An 18755-nucleotide genomic window follows, 5' to 3' on the forward strand; every position below is an offset into this window, starting at 1 on the left:
CTGGTATAGATTATTTCAGATGCCAGGGACAAAACCTGAAATTACTATTGACTATAGTAAATGTTAAATCTTTAAGGACTGTCATACAGTTCTTAACACACAAATGAAAAATTTCTTCCCATGATTTTTTAATCTTGCTTCATTTAAATATGGTTCATCCTTTTTTGTCTTAATCTGGAATCAAATATCCATTGATCCAAGATGTTCCAAGTTTATAGCCTTTATTCTTTCTTGCTACCCTGATCCTAAAAAACACAGTACCACCTCTGTATTCTTTTTGTCAGAACTGGCACATTAGCTTGTCAAATACCATATATATATGTATATGCTTGAAAGAAATGAGAACATAACTGTCACTCCTCATTAACTTTCCAAGATTATGCTGAGGAAGAAAAATAAAACCTGAGATTCCCAAAGTTGCTTTAAAGGCCTTTTTTATAAAGTAAAGTTCATAGTGAGATCACTGTTTGGACAAGTTTATTATCTTACAGAACATGAGCAGTTTTTATGTGAACTTATTAATATGATCACTTCTCAGTTTCAGGTCAATTAGAATGAGAAAAATAGACCCTCTATCAGCCTACCAATCCATACACCTTGTGTTAATTGGAAGTTAAGGCCTTGGTAAACACTCAAGTTAATTCAGTCTAAACTCATGAGCAAAGCTAAATGTTTTTATAATTAAAATATGCAGATTGGGCTTATAAATACCAATGGTCCTTTTAAAGGGGAAAGACTTTTGATTTGTTAATTGTGGAAGTTAGCATCATCATATACCAGTTCACACAATTACATGCTAATTGCTTTTTACAATATAAAATCCCTACGATCAAATCCCACATAGGCTGTAGGGAGGTCTTCTATGTATTGCTCCCATTTATGAGAAGTTTTTAAAAGGCATCAAATTCAGAATTAAATTAGATTGAAATATTGTGATGGACCTGAAAGTATGTACATATTTAAATTCCAAGATGTTCTAAGTGTATAGCCTTTATTCTTTCTTGTTACCTTGGTCCTAAAAAAACACAATGCCACCTCTGTATTTTTTTTTTTGCCAGTACTGGCACATTAGCTTGTTAAATAACATTGTTTGCTGTCCAGATGACATGCGTGTGAGTCCTGCACACAAGAAATGTGTTTCAGAATTTAAATTTAAGAATTCTTCTTTAGTGAAGAAGGATGTTCACATTTTGGTGAACTGGGGCAGAGTAATGGTTATACAGATGGTTATTTTGCCAGTAGCTACGGGCACAGACAGAAGTGATAGTTTTCATCTGATTTGGCCACAGAAAACAGTCTATAGCCATGACCAAATGTAAGTGCACAGCTGCAGACTGCTTCAAAAATGACTGATTGGGTGAAAATCAAGGTCCTCATTGCATAAGGGGTCAGATGAAGACTTTTCAAAACATAGCATCTTCTGTAACTTCTGTCTGCTCTGTATATAGAATCCTTTTAACTAATGCTTAGAATGATTTGTGTGTACACAATAACTTTCTCAGTGGCTTCTCTTTTGCACAATCCTGAATAAAGTCATAATTGTGTTTTTATCTGTTGATATGGGTCCTTTGTTTCTCTCTGTCAACAAAGTTATTAAATTGATATCTCAAATTAAATACTGGGAGTTTCACAGAGAAGGAAAGAAAAATGTAATCTTTATTTTTAAATGATAAATATAAATATATTAAGGTTGATTTTTATTTAAATATCCCTATCATGAACATTTCTCTTTGAAGTTGAAAAATTGTGTATTGGGTAAAGGAATTTGAACACAGATATTTACAGAACACACAATCTAAATGCCATAATGAAAGGAACAAAAGCAGTACAGTCTACAGAGAGAGCCAGGGCAGGGTGATACCTTCAAGATCCATTCAGAAAGAAAGAAACTTGTAGGCTACAGTCTTAAAACACATAGTTCCCTGTATCTCCTCTGTAATTCTCTGTATTTTGGTTGCAAAGGTATTTTTTCCCCATTTTAGAAAAAATACTATCCTTAATGCATAGATTTTAAAGATGAGAGAGACCATTATGATTATATTAACTGATCTCCTACATAACATTGTTTCCTTGAAAACAAATTTTGTGTAAGTAGTCTCATTCTTTGCCTTTCTTGTTTTGAAGGGGTACGGATGCTGGACGGTGATGTTACAGACATGGTAGAAGCAAAGTCTCTTAGCCTTAATCCACAATATATCCACATCTACAGTGCCAGCTGGGGTCCAGATGATGATGGCAAGACTGTGGATGGACCTGCTTCTTTAGCACGTCAGGCCTTCGAGAATGGCATCAGAGCGGTATGTTTACATAACAACGTATGTCACGGATCTGTTCTATATGTATGCAAAGGCAAGAGACTAAGAAAACTGAAGTTCTTAAAACACATTATTAACAAAAAGACACTCTTTACTGTAAGAGGAAAAATAATTTGTATAGCTAGTGCATATTAAATCCTATCTAAATAAGCAAACTTTCTGCATTGTCATTTGGAATACATCATCCTCAGTGTCCTTTAAAACTTTGCCTTGAGATAATGTTGTCATCTACTAGTGAACACTAAAACTAAGGAATTGTACTCTGAAGGATAGGACCGAGTCATCACATCCAGACTGCTATGAAATAATAAGCAAAAGCCTTTGTTTTTCCTTTTTTCTCTTTCTTGTTTTGAATTGTTTAATTTCTAAATTTAAGCTTAACCTATTTAATGGTGAAGAAGGAGCATGAAAAGGCTATATCCACATTCATTTAGAAAAATTAAATCTGTCTTCAGAAAACACATACCCTCTTTACAATATAATTATTCACTTCTGTTCTAGTCTATACTATTTCAGTTGCTTATTTTGTACAGACAGCACAGTACAAAAAATTCTAAAAACTGCTGCATGAAAATAACTGTTAAGATCTTTCCAACTTTTTCAGTCACATATTAACAGGCAAAAGGCAGATAGGATAGCACCTTATAAGTGAGCTTGTTCAGAGAGGGGTGAGCTTTTGTAGGCTACAGCCTATTTCCACTCCATTCATAGTGTCTGATGAAGTAGGCTATATATGAAGGTTTATACCTCTGTGAACAAGTTAATTTGTAACATGCCTCCTATCTGACTTCTGACTAACTTCTGACTAATTTGACTAACTACCTCTCTCTCTATTACTAGGCAAATCAGTCCAATTTAAAAAAAAAACCTTTTGATGTCAGGTGCTGAGTTTTTAGTCCTTCCCTTCCCCTCCTGTCTCTTAAATAGATTAAGTAATTCCTGGTCTTCCCATACTTAAATCACTTTCCACTACATGGAGTTAGATGGAAACCATTTTAAAATTTTGTTTCTGAAGATATAAGTGCTATTTTGAACGCCATGAGATGCTTTCTAGTAAAAAAGTTGACTAGCTACATGACTGAAAAAATAAGATTAGCACAGAATACTTATTCATGAGTGGAATGAAGGGAGCATTTAACCATTTAATTCAGTGGTTAAATGCAGCAACATTTTGGTTCAGATTCAGAAAATGAAGCTCTTATTTAGTTCAGTCAATGCGGAATGGGTACAATATGTACAACCCTACACTCTACTCCGAAACAGAGGTATCTTTTGAATGTTAGGTAAAACTATACACTAGAGTAAGTTAAGTCATCATATGGGTGGCATGCCCATAGTTTTTTGGGGCAGCATTTGCTCAGTGCAAACAGGCTACTACCAGTGCTTCACCCCTTAGCAGAGAGGCACAGTAATAGCACAGGCCGCAGGCAGCTATTTTGGGAAGCTTGGTCATCTGTCTATTCCAAATGCCTGTTTAAATTACTCACATCAGTCTTCTACATTAGTGGAAAAAATAATGTAAGTTACACACTAACATTTCTGCCAATGTGTTTTTTTACTCAGGAATTAATCAATAAAATTTGAAATATTTTTAAAGTATCTGAACACCGGACCACTGTACTGGGAAAGAAAAAAATGGTAAATGGAAGTTCTACTCTGAAAATTGGTTCTAAATAGTGACATTATAGGGTTTTGCTTATGTGTCTTTTGTACCAAATAGGCTTAATTTACAGCTAAAATATACTGCCTCTAATTTACAGCCTGCCCGCTAAAAATAAAATGGTGCTTTTCCTATCTTCTTCCACATTATTACCAGTAGTAAAGGTCATACAGATCAAATAAGGTCCTCATTGGGTGCGTCTACACAAGCTCATGTGCTAATGCTTAGTAGAATTAGTCTACTGAGCATTGGTGTCACTAAAAAGGCATTCACTGGCACTACTGTGCAGTAGTGCTGGTTACTATCCATTGAACTTGTACCTGTTATTACAGCTACTAAACTTAATGCACCATAAGTATTGTGCATTAATGCATGTGGAGATGTGCCCACTGGCACCAGCAAAAATCCATTGTTTTCAGTAATGCTGTAAGTCACTTGCATCCCTTCAATTATAGAAGCATAACTTCTTAATTTGACAAACAGAGGAACAGAATACAGTTAAGTCGCCCATTGCCTTCTTGATTTAGAGTAAAAAATGGCTCATTTTGTTCCTAAAGTTAGAAGATTTGTCTCAGTAAGAGAAATAAATATGTTTCATTAAAAGTTGATTTGAAAATATAAGTATTGTCTGTTTGAATTATAGAAGGAGGCAAGTCAGGATAAGATTAAAAAGTGCTCTTTGACAAAGCTCTCCCATAGATTAGCAAGAGAGCATGGAAACCTTTAAAGGTAGAACCATTTTCCTAATTGTATCCAATAAAGTTTCTTCTTTGAAGTTAGAATAAAGTTATTATTTGCCTTTACATTCCCTTTACATTTTTACAAGATTGAGACAGATTTTGAAAAAGGTTACCTTGGACTCTTTGTGCAAGTGTTTGGGCTCCTAAAACCAGATTATTTCATGAACAAATGGTTAGGTGCCATTCCAAATACTCTTTGAGCTGCACAAGAAGTTACAATAGCTGCAAACACAAGTAGGCAGTCTAAAGGGCATGCAGTTTGCACACAGAACCTGGCCTTTCCTTGAAAAATATTGGTACTAAATAGCAAACATAGTATTAAATTTAGCATCTTCAATCCAAATAAAAGTGGCATACTTTGCAGGATTCCCTTTTGGAACCACACAGAAGATCTTCATTTGATATTTTTCTTTCACCCTACAAATGCAGTTCTGTCCTTGATGTTAATGCAGGTGAAGGGAGACAAGAACATTGAGCCAAGATCCTTTAAACAGGTCTGGGAGGAAAAATTATGCCCAGTATGTTTAATTAAGAAATTTACAGGAGGTGCTGAATAATTACTTTGATTAAAATATAATTAAACTCAGTGATCCCTTTTTATGGACTAACAAAGTAAAAATGAAATGGGTACTTCTTGAGAGTCACAGTTTCTTCCTCAGGCCACTCTGAGAATGGGATTCTTGAAAATATGCCTAATTTATCTTTAGTTTGTATTGTTCCATTTAATAAGCTCATCTAGGGTGTCTATGACTTTTTTTTTAAACTGCTGCTCTGCTGCTCTAATACGATTACCACTTCTAAATCCTGCACTAAATAACAAAGATAAATGGCTGTACATTTTCAGAGTTCCATAGAAACAGAAAAGCATGCCATGAATTGGAAAAGACGAAATCTATTTTAAAAGGACAATATGTAGCAGCAAAAGTTTATGAAACAAAACCCTAAAACATAAATGAAACATGGTATACAAATGCTATGCAACATCAGGACAAGGAACAATGACAGGAAGCTTTGTAAACCAGTCTCAAATACCATTATTTTTTGTGTCAGCCTGGATTAATTTGTTTAATTTTATTAGACCTAAGTATTTGCATTTAAGGTGTATTTTTGCTTCTGAAAGGTTTGCTTTCAAACAGTATTCATTGGCAAAAGTATGTTTTCATCATAACCTCAAGTGGAAAATGTCTGTTCCTAGAAGTACTAGTGCTAAAGCACTAGCTAGTATGGAAATAACAGAAGGCCTGAGTTTTAAATACTTGTGCATAAAAAGTACTTGTTTTAGTAACCACCAAAATCCATTATAATTGTACAAACAATGGAAAACCTGGAAAACCAAGTATATTGGAGCATATCCAATTGCAACAGTTGTGCTGAAAAAATTGGTTTTGAAATATGTCATGTTAAGCCCTATTGACTCTACAAAAACAAAACAGACTTTTTGTTGTAAAACATGCTTGTGACCAAATCAAGTAATAAGAATGTACTCTTTCTTTGGCAGGGTGTCAAGAACCCCAAATATTTCCTAGAGGAACCATTAGATTATCTAATCTCATTGCCCATATATCATAGTCCATATGTTATAACCATGCTAGAGATCTGCATTATGGCTCTTTGACATTTTTTTTTTCTGTCCACAAAAGCAATTGATGAAAGGCAGTTAAAATCTCTTTAAATAACCATGGCTTTCAAGTATTCTGCTGTTGCTGTTAAATGGTGCTTGACAAAGACACACTTTTTCAATTTTTTGTTTTGTATTACCTATTCTGCATAACCATGAGCTAATCCAAAGCTGTGACAGGACAGATCAGCCTTAATGTAGCATACAAGACGAGGACAGGCAGTGAAATCTAAATCAGAAATGTTGGCTTTTTGTCTAGGTGTTGGCACAGGGGCCTTCATCTTGTTCCCACTGCATCATTCTATTTAGTGAGCTGAACACAAGCCAGAATGTTTGATGGCCATTAATGATCAGATGTTGTGCTGCTGAACCTCTTGTGAGAACTCTGCTTGGTGCCTCCCCTCCCATCCTCACTGCCCCTTTCCATCTCTCTCGCTTCACCAGCTTTGACTGCGGAGTCTATGTTTCAAATATTTGTTTGGAGCAGAAGGCTCTCTTACAATCTCCAAACAAACCTCACAACGAAGGGTGAGGATTTGGAAGGTGGAAGAGAGAACTACATGCATATTTATTAATTTTATAAATATGTGCTATTAGATTCCAAAGGCAGGTGGGGCGTGTGTTTTTAATTTGTTAGCGTTCAGGTAGCAGGGTTGCCACTTATGTTTGGAAAATAATACGCTGGTTTTAAATCCATTGAAGAATTTTTTTTTAGCATCTTCAATAATCAACATTTGCATGATAATTTGCATAATTACCTTGAGATGAAGCCTGTTAACATTGTCTACATAAAATGAACCTTTATTTTTTAACGTTGTTGCAAAGCTGCGTGGAAACTGTAATGTTACTAATAATATTTTGCACTTTGAAAGAACCTTTCAATTGAGTGTTTCAAAAGCACTTCACAAAAATGACAATTATCTCGTTTTGTACATGAGGAAACCAAAGCCCAGGGAGGTCAAGGCTAGATCTTCTAAATTGTAGGCATCAGAATAAGGACATACAAAAGTGAACACACAATTTAAGATTTACATGAATGCATACTTACATGCATGTAAATCCCAAATTGTATGTGCATGATTTCTAGCCATGATTTCTAGCCCACCAGCATTTGCCATTAGACTATCCATGAAAATTGCATCTCTTTCAGATCTTTATGTTCTCCCTTACTTTAGCCTGCGGCATGTAAAATACCACAGGCTTGTCTAGGCATACAGGTATATCTGGGCATACAGGCACTTCAACATTGTGTTTGAAAAATTGGAAGTTTCTGTATTATAACTGATCATGTGTATAGTTTACATATTTCTAATAGTTCTTCCTGAAAGATAGACTTATTATCACAGCACAGTGCTATCTGTGTTTTATTCTCATAATGCTGCTTCTGGATACCATGAGATACAACATCATTGTTCCTTAATAATTTTCACAGATTCATCATTTAAAGGCTAGAAGAGACCATTCTTACTATCTAGTCCAACATACAGCATATAATAAGTTATAACACTTCACCCAGTAGTTCCTGCATCAAACTCACAACTTCTGGTTGAACAGCAGCGTATCTTTTGGAAAATCTAATCTTTACTTAAGGGCCTCTCCATGAGGCAATGAACTAGCCTAGTATTAATACTATATTAATAACTAAGCTAGTTATTAAAATGAATAATTACCTTCACTTATTAAAAATGTCATTGTTATTGCTGTTCATCCTAATTTGTTCAGTTTGTTTCCGCACATTAGCTGTTTTGATTCCTTTGTATGCTGAATTAAAGAGGCAAACACTGCTCAGTCCTCATCAGAGCCTGTTGGCACATGCATAGCAGTAATGTGGCTGCACTGGTCCTGGTTGAGGAACAAGCTCACACAGAGCAGACAAAACATGTTTTAGCACAGAGCTGATATGTACCAGACAGACATTCCTTAAGTTTCTTCTCATAAGACAGGCACTCTCTTCCATGCTTATCCTACTTGCCCTTCTCGGTACCTGTTTCAGTTTAAATGAATTTTCCTTAAGTATGAGATGCCAGAATTGTATCCTGTATTCCAGATGTGGTCTTACCACAGCCCTGTACATGTCTGCTAGAAATACCTCGCTTCATATATCCTAGGATCACATTTGTTTAATGGCCTCACCATACTGATGATTCATGGTCAGTCAACTAGTTCATCCAGGTGTTTTTCCTCCTATGCTGTTTCCATCTGATGAGCCCTTGGGTTACAGCATAGATTCTTGTCAGTGATCCCTAAATGCATGACCTTTTATTTTGTACTAGTAAATGTCATCTCATTTCTATTTCTCCAATCCTCAAAATTATCTGTCTTAATATATAACATTCTGATCTTCTCTATTGATGTTACCTCCCAACTTTGTGTGTGACAGTCATTATTGAAAATATTAAATAACCTCAGTCCTCAAATTATCTTCCAGTCAAACTATCCTCCAGCTCCAGCTTCTTCTACCAACCAATCACAGTCATCTCTACTATACATAGGTCTTTAACCATTGTACAATTCTTGTATTAATCTTCATCTCCTCCAGCTTAATTATTAATTTCCATGAACTACCATATCAAATGCTTTATTTAAGTCCAAGATGATTAAATTTATCATATTGTCTAAAAGATCAGTTCCATTATCAAAACAAAATATTACATTAATCTGTCATGATCTTGTTTGGTATACTGAATTTTATCCCATTGACTTCAATTACTTCAGTATCTTTTATTATTCTTGCCTTCATAATTGTTCTGAAGCATTATATACTATAAATGAGCTACTTTTGTCTCTCCCTCTAGCTTAGTTTTCCAGGCTTTTGAAAAAAATTTCGTTTCACAAGCCTCCATTTTCAAAGTGTAGACACTAGAACAGGTAGTATAAGAGTGAATTTGTAGCCATGATGATCCAGAAATTATGCAAGAGACAAGGATTTCTTAAGGTGATATGTTTTATTGGATCAATTGCATAGTTGCAATTGAGTTAGACAACTTTTGAATTCAAGACATTCTTCACAAGGCCTGACCAGTACAAGACAAACACATCATAGAAAAAACATTTGTGGGGTGGGGGGAGAAATAAATTGTCAGGGATGGTATACAAACAATTAGCAGAAGAAAATAAAAGACTTTGATATTGGGAGATCAAAGCCTATCAAAAGGCAGAGTCATTCTTACATTTCGTGTGTGGAAAGAATTCAAGAGTCAAGTAGATTATAGTGTAACATTAGTGTTAAGTAGTTGGTTATGTGTAGAGCCTCACTAAATTCACAGCAGAGGTGGCCTGTGCTGCAGTTCCTTTAAGCTTGCAGGTTCCCCTGCATGCCACCCCCCCCAGCCCCCCCCGCCCCACCATTGATTGGTGGAGGGGCCCCACTTGCAGTTCACTCTTACTCAGTGGGGAAGCAAAAATCATGGTTTTAAATATGGCACCATTTTTCCCTCCCTGCCAATCACCAGCCCTCCAGGGCCCCTCAGCCAATCAGCAGTGGGAGGCAAAAATGGTGCCATGTTTAAAACAATGGTTTTCACTTCGCTGATCAGGAGTGAGCCGCAAGCAGTGGGGCCCCTCCACTACTCAGTGGCAGGGGGGCATGAGGGGGAACCTGTGAGATCTAAGGAGCCACAGTGCGGCCCACATCCGCTGTAAAATTGGTAGGAACCTAGTTATGCACTTGTCCTTGGACAAGTGGTTTCAGGATAGTGTCTATGCATCTTGATAGCTTGGCAGTTGTCACTTAAAGTTTTCTACAAGATCACACAGACTTCCTCAACCAGAACATCAACTACCTCCATGAGAATGCTATACTTGCACCCACAGATGCCACCAACCTGTACACTAACATCCTACACCATGAAGGCGTAAAAGTTATCACTCTAACAAATCCTTGCCCCAACACTAGAACAGGACACAGTATTTCTTTAATGGTATCATTAATGCTTAAGTAGTGGTAATAAATCCCCCACTTACATATTCTAGAATCAAAGGGTACCTATACACATGCTGAAGGGTGAGGGCGAGGGATGTTTTAATTAGAGTGGTCCCTGGAGAGCTTCTCTAATTAAAATGCTGCAGCATCACATGTATTAAGCCCCCGTGGGGTGCTTTAACTAAAGCTCATTTGATGAGCTTTAGTTAAAGCGCCCCAGCAACCATTTTTAAACCCATGGGGATTATACACATGATGCTGCGGCAACGCTAGAGCATTCAAATTACAATGTGGAGCAGACTCAGTTAATCCAGACTCAGTTAATTGAGTCTGCTCTGGCATGTTCTAATTAGAATACGTCAGAGCATATGTATAGGCACCCAAGGTTTTTTCTGTTAGCCACTGAATGGCATTATAGCTTCTTTTCGGTGGATTTTCCACCATTACTCTTAAGTTCCCTCCAGAGCCATTGATTTCTAGGAAAAATAAGTAAACAGCCCCCTGGCCCCTCTAAAGATCACTTCTACTCTTTATTACAAAATGTCTGATCTTGCATTTGGCTGTAGTAGAGAACATGTTTCAGGGCATTTGGAACAGTTTTGCAAGAAAAATATATACTGATGTGATGTAGCCCTCTCCAAACTAAGACTGCCTGGCAAAAATTAGGATGGCTAATACCATTTGACATGTGCCACAAAATGAACAGTCCTTCCCTGTTCTCCAGTTTGTCTATGTATTTAGCAACTGTTAGCAAGTGTTCAGTCCAAGTACTCTCAATCACAAATATTATCTTCCAATAAGTGAAGTAGCAGAGTTAAGGATCTGCAATACCTGGATGGGCTATAATACTATCTATGCTATTTTGTTTTGGAAACATACCAACACATCAAACCAGGAGATTCCTTTCCAGCAATATTATTTGGTAAGTGCTATTTTTCACAGATGATTAGTATGTAGTGCAAAGCAAAAACTTACAAAAAATAAAATAATGTAACAGAAATATTCTTTCATTCAATTCAATGGGATATATAAATCCAAAAGGCAGGAAAGCTTGGAAAGAAAGTTACAGGAAAATGTATCTCAAAATGTCCACAGTTCCTTTATAATGTCACAGAATCTACTGGAAATGGAGGCTATACTGATTACCTCATCCCATTTCTCACACGTTTGTGGAAACTTGTAACCAGCCAGAGGGGTGTTACTGCTTGAGGGCCAGCTTTCCAAAAGTGGAATCTGGGTACCCAGCTTGAAACAGGTGAAACACTTGAATGTAAAAAACACATCAGCTCAACTCAGGAAAGGGCCAACCTTAAAATGTAACTTTGTAGAAACTCATTTCAGCTTCAAAGTGTCAAACTCATTTCAGTAAGGAAGCATTCACAAAATAAAAGAATTCAGTTAACTTGTAGGGAGAAGTCTTTCATCCCTCTTCCCTGCAGAATTGCAGGGATCTGAACATAAAAGGTGCACTCAGAAGTAAGAGGTAAATCATGCCCAGGGACTCTTACAGGTCAATATTGTTCCTTTCCTTGAGAGGAGAATTTCTTTCTCCAATCCTTGTGGAAACATTCTGTGCCTTTCCTATTTACATACCTTAAAACTGAGGGCTTATTTCTCATCCACTCATGGCACCAGGGCTGCAGCTCATCTCATGGTGCTACTGCTATGCAGATGGGCAGCTTCAGATTTTGCACTCTCTGGCCGAATCCACTTGTGTCTGGACATTTGTTTCCCCAGGAACACCTTGTGCCACTTCTGCTTGTCCCTGGGGAATGCCTGTGCTATGTCCCCTCTGGAAAGCAGCAGATTAACCCTGGCAAGGTAGGGCAGGCTGGAGATTGGGCTGACCAGAGCAGCCTTATCTGGGGTTTTGGGGGCCTCCTGAGGCTGCAGCAGCAGCGGTCCTGCCACTCAGAGCCTGGCTGAAAGCTGGAGTGTGGCTCTGGTTGGTCAGGCTCTTGTTTTGGGTGGCTTAGTGCCCCTGCATGCACCGCATTGCTTTTTTAATTTTTTACACAGGGTTTTCTTTTTACCCCAGGATCTCCGGTGTGCAGTATGTGGCACTGGAGACATATCTGCGGTGCGACATACTGCACGGCCACGCTCTTCTGGATGTGGCCTCTATGTGCCATGTAACTAAGCACCACTCTACTTGTGAATGGCTGGTAAGAATCAGACGATATAGTCAGAACTGTGTCAGCCCCCAAATCCTTTTCAAGAGGTCTTAGAGCGGTTACAGACAGGGACTGTAAGTTCTGCCAGTGTTTTCTTTGTAGATAAGGCAGGTGAATTTCCTTAAACATAACATAGTTTTCTCACAATACCTTTGGCTTTGTGTAAAGAGTGAATTTTACTTATCCTTAAGCAGAGACATGCATACATGTCTACACACACCTATATAGTCATGCACTTGTATAGCGTACAATATGCTAGTTCATAATGATTATGATGGAGATAATGAACACGATATGAATACAACAGACAGCCAAAACCAGAATCTGGGATACATGGAGCTCTGTAGCTGGCTACATTTTATTTAGGAAAAGTAGAAATTAATTCCAGCATTCCACCAGTTCAGATTTCAGGTTTCAGCCAACACTTTTTTTTTGGTTGCACTTTAAGCACTAATTATAGCTCTGTGGGGAATAGCTTGAAGCTGTTTAAGCTGTTGTTCTAGAGAAGAGTAAAGTAAAATATAAACTACACACAAAGATACATGTTGAAATGTTTTATATATATACTAGCTGAAGTACCCATTCTTTGCCTGGGTTGTTATTTTTGTAATTGCAGTGTTTGCTTATTTTCAAAAAACTTAATACAACATATTTAGGTCAACAATATTGTTTATTTTTAAAGAACATAGTACAACATATTTAACATTTAATATTTAGCATGAAGTGAAAAAGACAAGCGTCAATATAATAATGGCATTTGAGTTGAAAAAAAAGACAAGCGTCAATATAATAATGACAGCTGAGTTGAAAAAAAGGCAAGTATCAATATAATAATGACAATTGAGCTGAATTCACTGCATCCAAAATGGAGTGGTACCAGTCTGTTATTTGAAAAAAGAAGTAATCCCAGTCAGTGGGAGCCCCAAAATGAGTCAAGTGAAAAATAACCCACCTATAATTTTCTTCGGGTGGTATTCAGTGATTTTGGAAAGTTTAGAGCAGGGTTTTTCAACATTTTTGGATCAGTGTACCCAGACAGGGGGGTGGGGATGTACCCAGACGGGGTGGGATGGCATGCGGCTGAACGTGGAGAGGCAGCAGCTCCCACAAGCAAACTTCACTGGCCCTCTCCATCAGCTGGGTAGGCAGCGCCTGCACAGCAGCATGAGATGATGCATGGCAGCGCTCCATCCCCACCCACCCGCACGTACCCCCTAGGGCCTTCTCAAGTACCTCTGGCAGTATGAATGCCCTCAGTTGACAACCTCTGGTTTAGAGTACATAGGACCAGCCATTCTCGAGTTATAAGTGAACATATATATAAAATGAAGTGTATGCCTGTATGTAAAATATGTATAATAACACAGTAATCACTATGTTATTGCATAATCTACCTTGGTTATTTAATACATTTTGATTTTATGTATACATAAAATATTTTCATTCCATAATGTTTTAGAAGGTAGCAAATTCTATGGGTTTTATTTTTTAAGAATCTGTGCTTTTTGGAGGTTTTTTTCTTATTTAGATTTTCTTTATCCTGTAAAATAAAGAAATTGGTGCACTTAAGAACAATTGATATATTTTACTTCCTACAATTTATCAGCATTTCTATTGCAGAAGTGGTATCACTCTGTTACCAGTTAATTGAGCAAATACATGGTAACACCGCTGATATTTTCAAGTAATATATGAATGGCTTTAAACAGTACACAACATACACAGTTGATTTTGTGTACTGCAGATATTGAGTGCATACATTCGCTACAGCACTTACTGAATCCCCATTTATAATATTTCTAATTTTTCTAAAAATATAATTTTGAAAAAGTAATTTCAGGTGTTAAAACATTTTGGAGACAATTTTTAAAGTTGTCTCTAAAATTACATCAGTGGATTGTATGTACAGAGCCTTTGTGAACGTTTTTTACTCAGATCTATTAGACACACAGTTTTGCTGAATTTATGCACATGAGTGTCCATGTTCTTGAGCTCACCGATCTTGGAAAGCATATATATCCTCATTGAAAATATTGCCTTTTTTATAATTTTACACTTGATTCTCAGGAAATGAAGTGCTTTGGTAAATCCATCTTCTTTTTCTTTCTTTTTATTTTAGTTCTATAGTGCCTATAGCACTTTGCTTATCATTAGCTGAATTGGAGGTCTGCTGGACCTATAGTATGTATACTGGGCTGGAAACTCTGGGACACTAACTACCAAACTTTTCACCTTGTGTATCAATTCTTATGAAAGAGATTGATCCCTCATGGACTTTTTTTCCAACTTCCCAATCGGGACTGTCCCCACTTTTTTTGTAGTAATAATAAGTGTGGAATATACAGTATTAAGTCAATGAGAGGAAACTTTAAAATTCTGGGTGTGCATAGGATGCCCCCTCCTTCCTTTCTGTTTTCTGTCTGATTTGTTTCCTCCTGGAAGCAGGATTTCATATTTAGTAGTACAGTACCCAGTTGCCTCTCATTGCTGCAGCCCCCACTGCTCTAATCTCTCCAGGTCACTGGTTCTGGCCCCCCTCCACGTTTCTTGCTCCTCCATATTTAGTTTCCTGTCCTTCAACAGATTTGATCACTGCTCAGTTGGCATCACAGAAATTCCCAGTAAAGAAAGAGCATTCTTGACAGTTTCTTTCCAGCATCTCAGGTGACCAAACAGAAGTGAAGCACTTGCACATGCTTCACTTGTTTGATGGAAGGTGTTCCAGAGACAGTTTGGCATGTTGAACCACTTCGGTTCATGGAGCATGGTGTGAAGACCATTATGCTATAATGATATCTACCACAGTCAATCATGATCTATTAATAAAATTATAAACCCCTGGAACATTGGATGTTCCTTCAGTATTGTTGGAAAAAATCATTAGAAGAATGTTCATATTGGCTCTGATTCCCCATGTAATGTCACTAAAACTGGATTGGGTTGCCTAGGAAAGATCACCCCTGTGTAGAAATGATCCTCCTTTGATGTTGAGATTCAGCAAGGTCTTTTATAACATTTACACTATCTGCAGCTAGCAGAGCAAGGAAAAGGAGGCATGGCCAGAAGGACAGGGGCATGCCTTACACTTTCATGTTGCAGTTTTTCAGATGCAATTACAGGTCCCTGTGGCCTTTTGCAGCTTGCTTAATTTAGAATAGCATTCACACACACCGGGCTCATCTTCATAAGATGCTGACTGCATAGTAGCTGAATAATACTGCACAGTAGTGTGTCACAGCACAGACAGTGTCAATACACTACTGTGCAGTAGTGTCATTTAAAAGATGTTCACTGGTGCCTACTGCACAGTAACTCTGGTTACTGTGCCTTTATTTCATACTTGCTAATACAAGTAATACATAAATGCACAGTAGTGATTGCGCAGAAGCATCTCATTTAGACGCACCCATTGTTATGAATTGTGCTTTGTGCAAATCAGCAATACCTGTGAAATGTCCTAGTGAATTCTTCATATAGCTAGATTGGTATTGGGAGTGGAGTCTTTTTTTTTTGGTTTTTTTAATGTTTAAGTATCAGAGAAGACAAAACAGTAGGAAAATATCTTATAAGGGTACAAAATACAGTCAAGCACAAGTGCAGTTGTGGAATGCTTTATAATGTTTGGAAGAGTGAGTCAGTAGTACCATTGCAAATGCAAGACATAAGGCAGCACAGCACTGTGCCCAGAGGGGATGGTTAATGAATTTGTGTGTGACATCATTGGCATGAGCTCCGAGGATGTTCCACTACACACACATTCCAGGCCTCGCCGTTTCTCCACTACAATTCACATCACTGACTATGCATTTGGTTTTGTCTAAGAGCTTGTACCCATATGGTCAGTAAATACAGATTTTGCTTTTGAGTAATAAAAAAAATACAAAACTTCCTGGCATCCCACAAACTGACTTTTCATCCTGACACCCTTGGACATCTGGAACATGATAGATGACAGATTTAGGCAAACTGAAAAAGCTATAGAGTGCATAGTATACGTGTTTACCTGAAGGTTATAATATAGTCCAAATGTCTGCTATTTAACTTCATGTACTGAAAGGAGACCAATTGTAAAAGGGGTTCACATACAGTAGGGCAGGCGATGCTATAGCTCTAGTTACTTGTTTGGTATAAAAAATTACTGACAAGTTTATAATTTTCTGAGCATGACTGAGTCCATTGAATTAAAGTAGGGTGTGAGGGTAGAAGGGAGAAGAGAAAACCAAATGGTAATCAAACAAAAGGCAGTAAATGAAAACCAGAGCATATTTACTTGACGTGTTATTTTGGGCAGGTTGAATTTTGTTTTTTTTAGGACTGTCATTTGCTTTGCCAAATAGTTTTTTGGACAAGAGCTTTAGCATATTGTCTAGACTGAAGGTTAAATTCTGTTGTTTTCTGTGAAATGCTGAGTTTGTAAATGTACTATAGTGCAGTACATTAGAGGAACTGGAATTCTTTACTTCATGTGGAGTAAAGAGTATTGTTTTCCATTAGTCAGTGTACTTGGTACCTAGTTTTTATGGAAAAGACATAGATTATTAAACTTTTCTTTGCAGGAGATTTTAATTTTGGAGAAATGTATTTATATCCCTAATAAATTGTTTACAAAATAACTCGCGCATAAGGAAGTTAACAGTTCTTTAGAAAGACTTATGAATAAACAAAATGTAAGTTGTGTTTATTATTTTATATACTGTAGTGAAGCATTTCTAACACCTGGGCCATGTTTCTAGAAGCCTGCTATTCTGCGCATGAACAAAATATGCTTGCATATCAGTTTCTGCTTGCATAATTCTCATTTTTCATTATGATGAAAGCACCATGGGCTGTGATAGTGCTTTATAAAAATAAGACCTGGTTCCAGGGAAAACAAGCTATAAATTCAAGGCAGTCTTAGTAGACTAAGAAATCACATTGCACTAACTGTAGTAATGGATGTGAATAATTTGAGTAAGGGTTGTAGGACTAGTTCACAAATTAGCCAAATGCAGCTAATGATGATAAAAGAGGATAACTGGAAAAAGGGAGGGCATGAGGAACTAGAGATAGTTAGATTTCTTTTTTTCCTTTTGTGGAGAAAGTGTGAAAAAATTCTATAAAAATGTAAAAGAAAAAATTGGCTTTTTAGCAAATTATTGATTCCAAAGTACTCCTTCATAGGAGCTGGGGTTTGCGTGCCATCTGTTCCCAATCTCTTCTCTAGTTTGGGTTCATTAATGAGTACATTTCGTAGAAGGCACCAGGGTCTTGTAGCTGTCTTCGTGTTAATGGATGAAGTCTACTCTTGGAGAAAGACTCACAAAGGAAAGTAAGAGAACCACGTCTTAAGAGATGTCACAGGGGCATTTCACAGCGGCACATATTTAATTTTTCATTTCACATTTATATTTTTATTGGAGTTGGAGGGAAAGCAAATAAAGGAAAACCCAAATGAGAAAGAAAGTGAACAAATGAGAGAGAAAAAAAGAGACTGTTAGGTTTTTAAAAAAAGTTTATTGTTATACTCCTCTTTATCATTGGAGCAGCTAAGATCAGCCAAAGAGAGGAAAAGAAATTGAAAAAATTATACTTCCTGGCTGGTCAGACTGATCTTGTCTGGTGTGTGAATTTCAAAATACATTTGACTTGAAACCCTGGGAATTTTTTCTCCTCTGCTTGAAATTTTTTTAAATGAGAAATTGCACTTTAGAGGCATAATCTTATGTAAACACTAGCCAGGAGACTTGGATATTTAACTTATTGTGCTGGAGAGAAAAGTCTCTCCAGGTGCTATATTTTTTTAAAACTCAGAGAATGAAATTCATCAACATTTCAGAACTCAAGCACACGTATCTGCCTCTATTGTGAACTGTGTGGATCTTTCCCTGAAATTGATTTAGTTTCTATTACACTTGGCACAAAATACACTAACGAAACCCCCCTGTGCATCTGGATTAAATGAATCTTTGAACTGCTAATTGTTTAAGATTGACCTAGTAGATATCCAACAGCTGTCCTTATGTCATTTGCAGTACACAAATCCATGCAGTTTATAAATAACGAACAACACAACACATATGGAAGTAATCCATGATCACAGAGTGTGATACAGTATGATATTACTTTATCACACATAGAAAGGTCCTACCATTTACACAAAACATATTTCATGGTGGGCTACAAACAAATGAGAGATAAATTAGACTGTTAATTGTAACAGGGGCTCTTTCTTTGCCTTAAAAATAGTAAATAAGGTGGTTTAATTTTGAAGAATTAAGACAAGATTACTCCTTTGATCATAGTATCATAGAAAATTAGGGTTGGAAAGGAACTCCCCTGCTCAAAGC

The 18755-nt window shown here is 37.0% G+C and overlaps 1 protein-coding gene across 1 annotated transcript in view; it reads left to right on the plus strand.

Moving 5' to 3' along the window:
* Window positions 1-18755, plus strand: part of PCSK5 (proprotein convertase subtilisin/kexin type 5) — a 380395-nt gene that overhangs the window by 164068 nt on the left and 197572 nt on the right. Inside the window, exon 9 of the mRNA XM_006029202.2 lies at window positions 2125-2297. Coding sequence (XP_006029264.1) covers window positions 2125-2297 — 173 coding nt within the window. The remainder of the gene's footprint in view (window positions 1-2124; window positions 2298-18755) is intronic.

The sequence above is a fragment of the Alligator sinensis genome, unplaced genomic scaffold (assembly GCF_000455745.1).
Source record: "Alligator sinensis unplaced genomic scaffold, ASM45574v1 scaffold204_1, whole genome shotgun sequence".
In the NCBI taxonomy this organism is placed as follows: domain Eukaryota; kingdom Metazoa; phylum Chordata; order Crocodylia; family Alligatoridae; genus Alligator; species Alligator sinensis.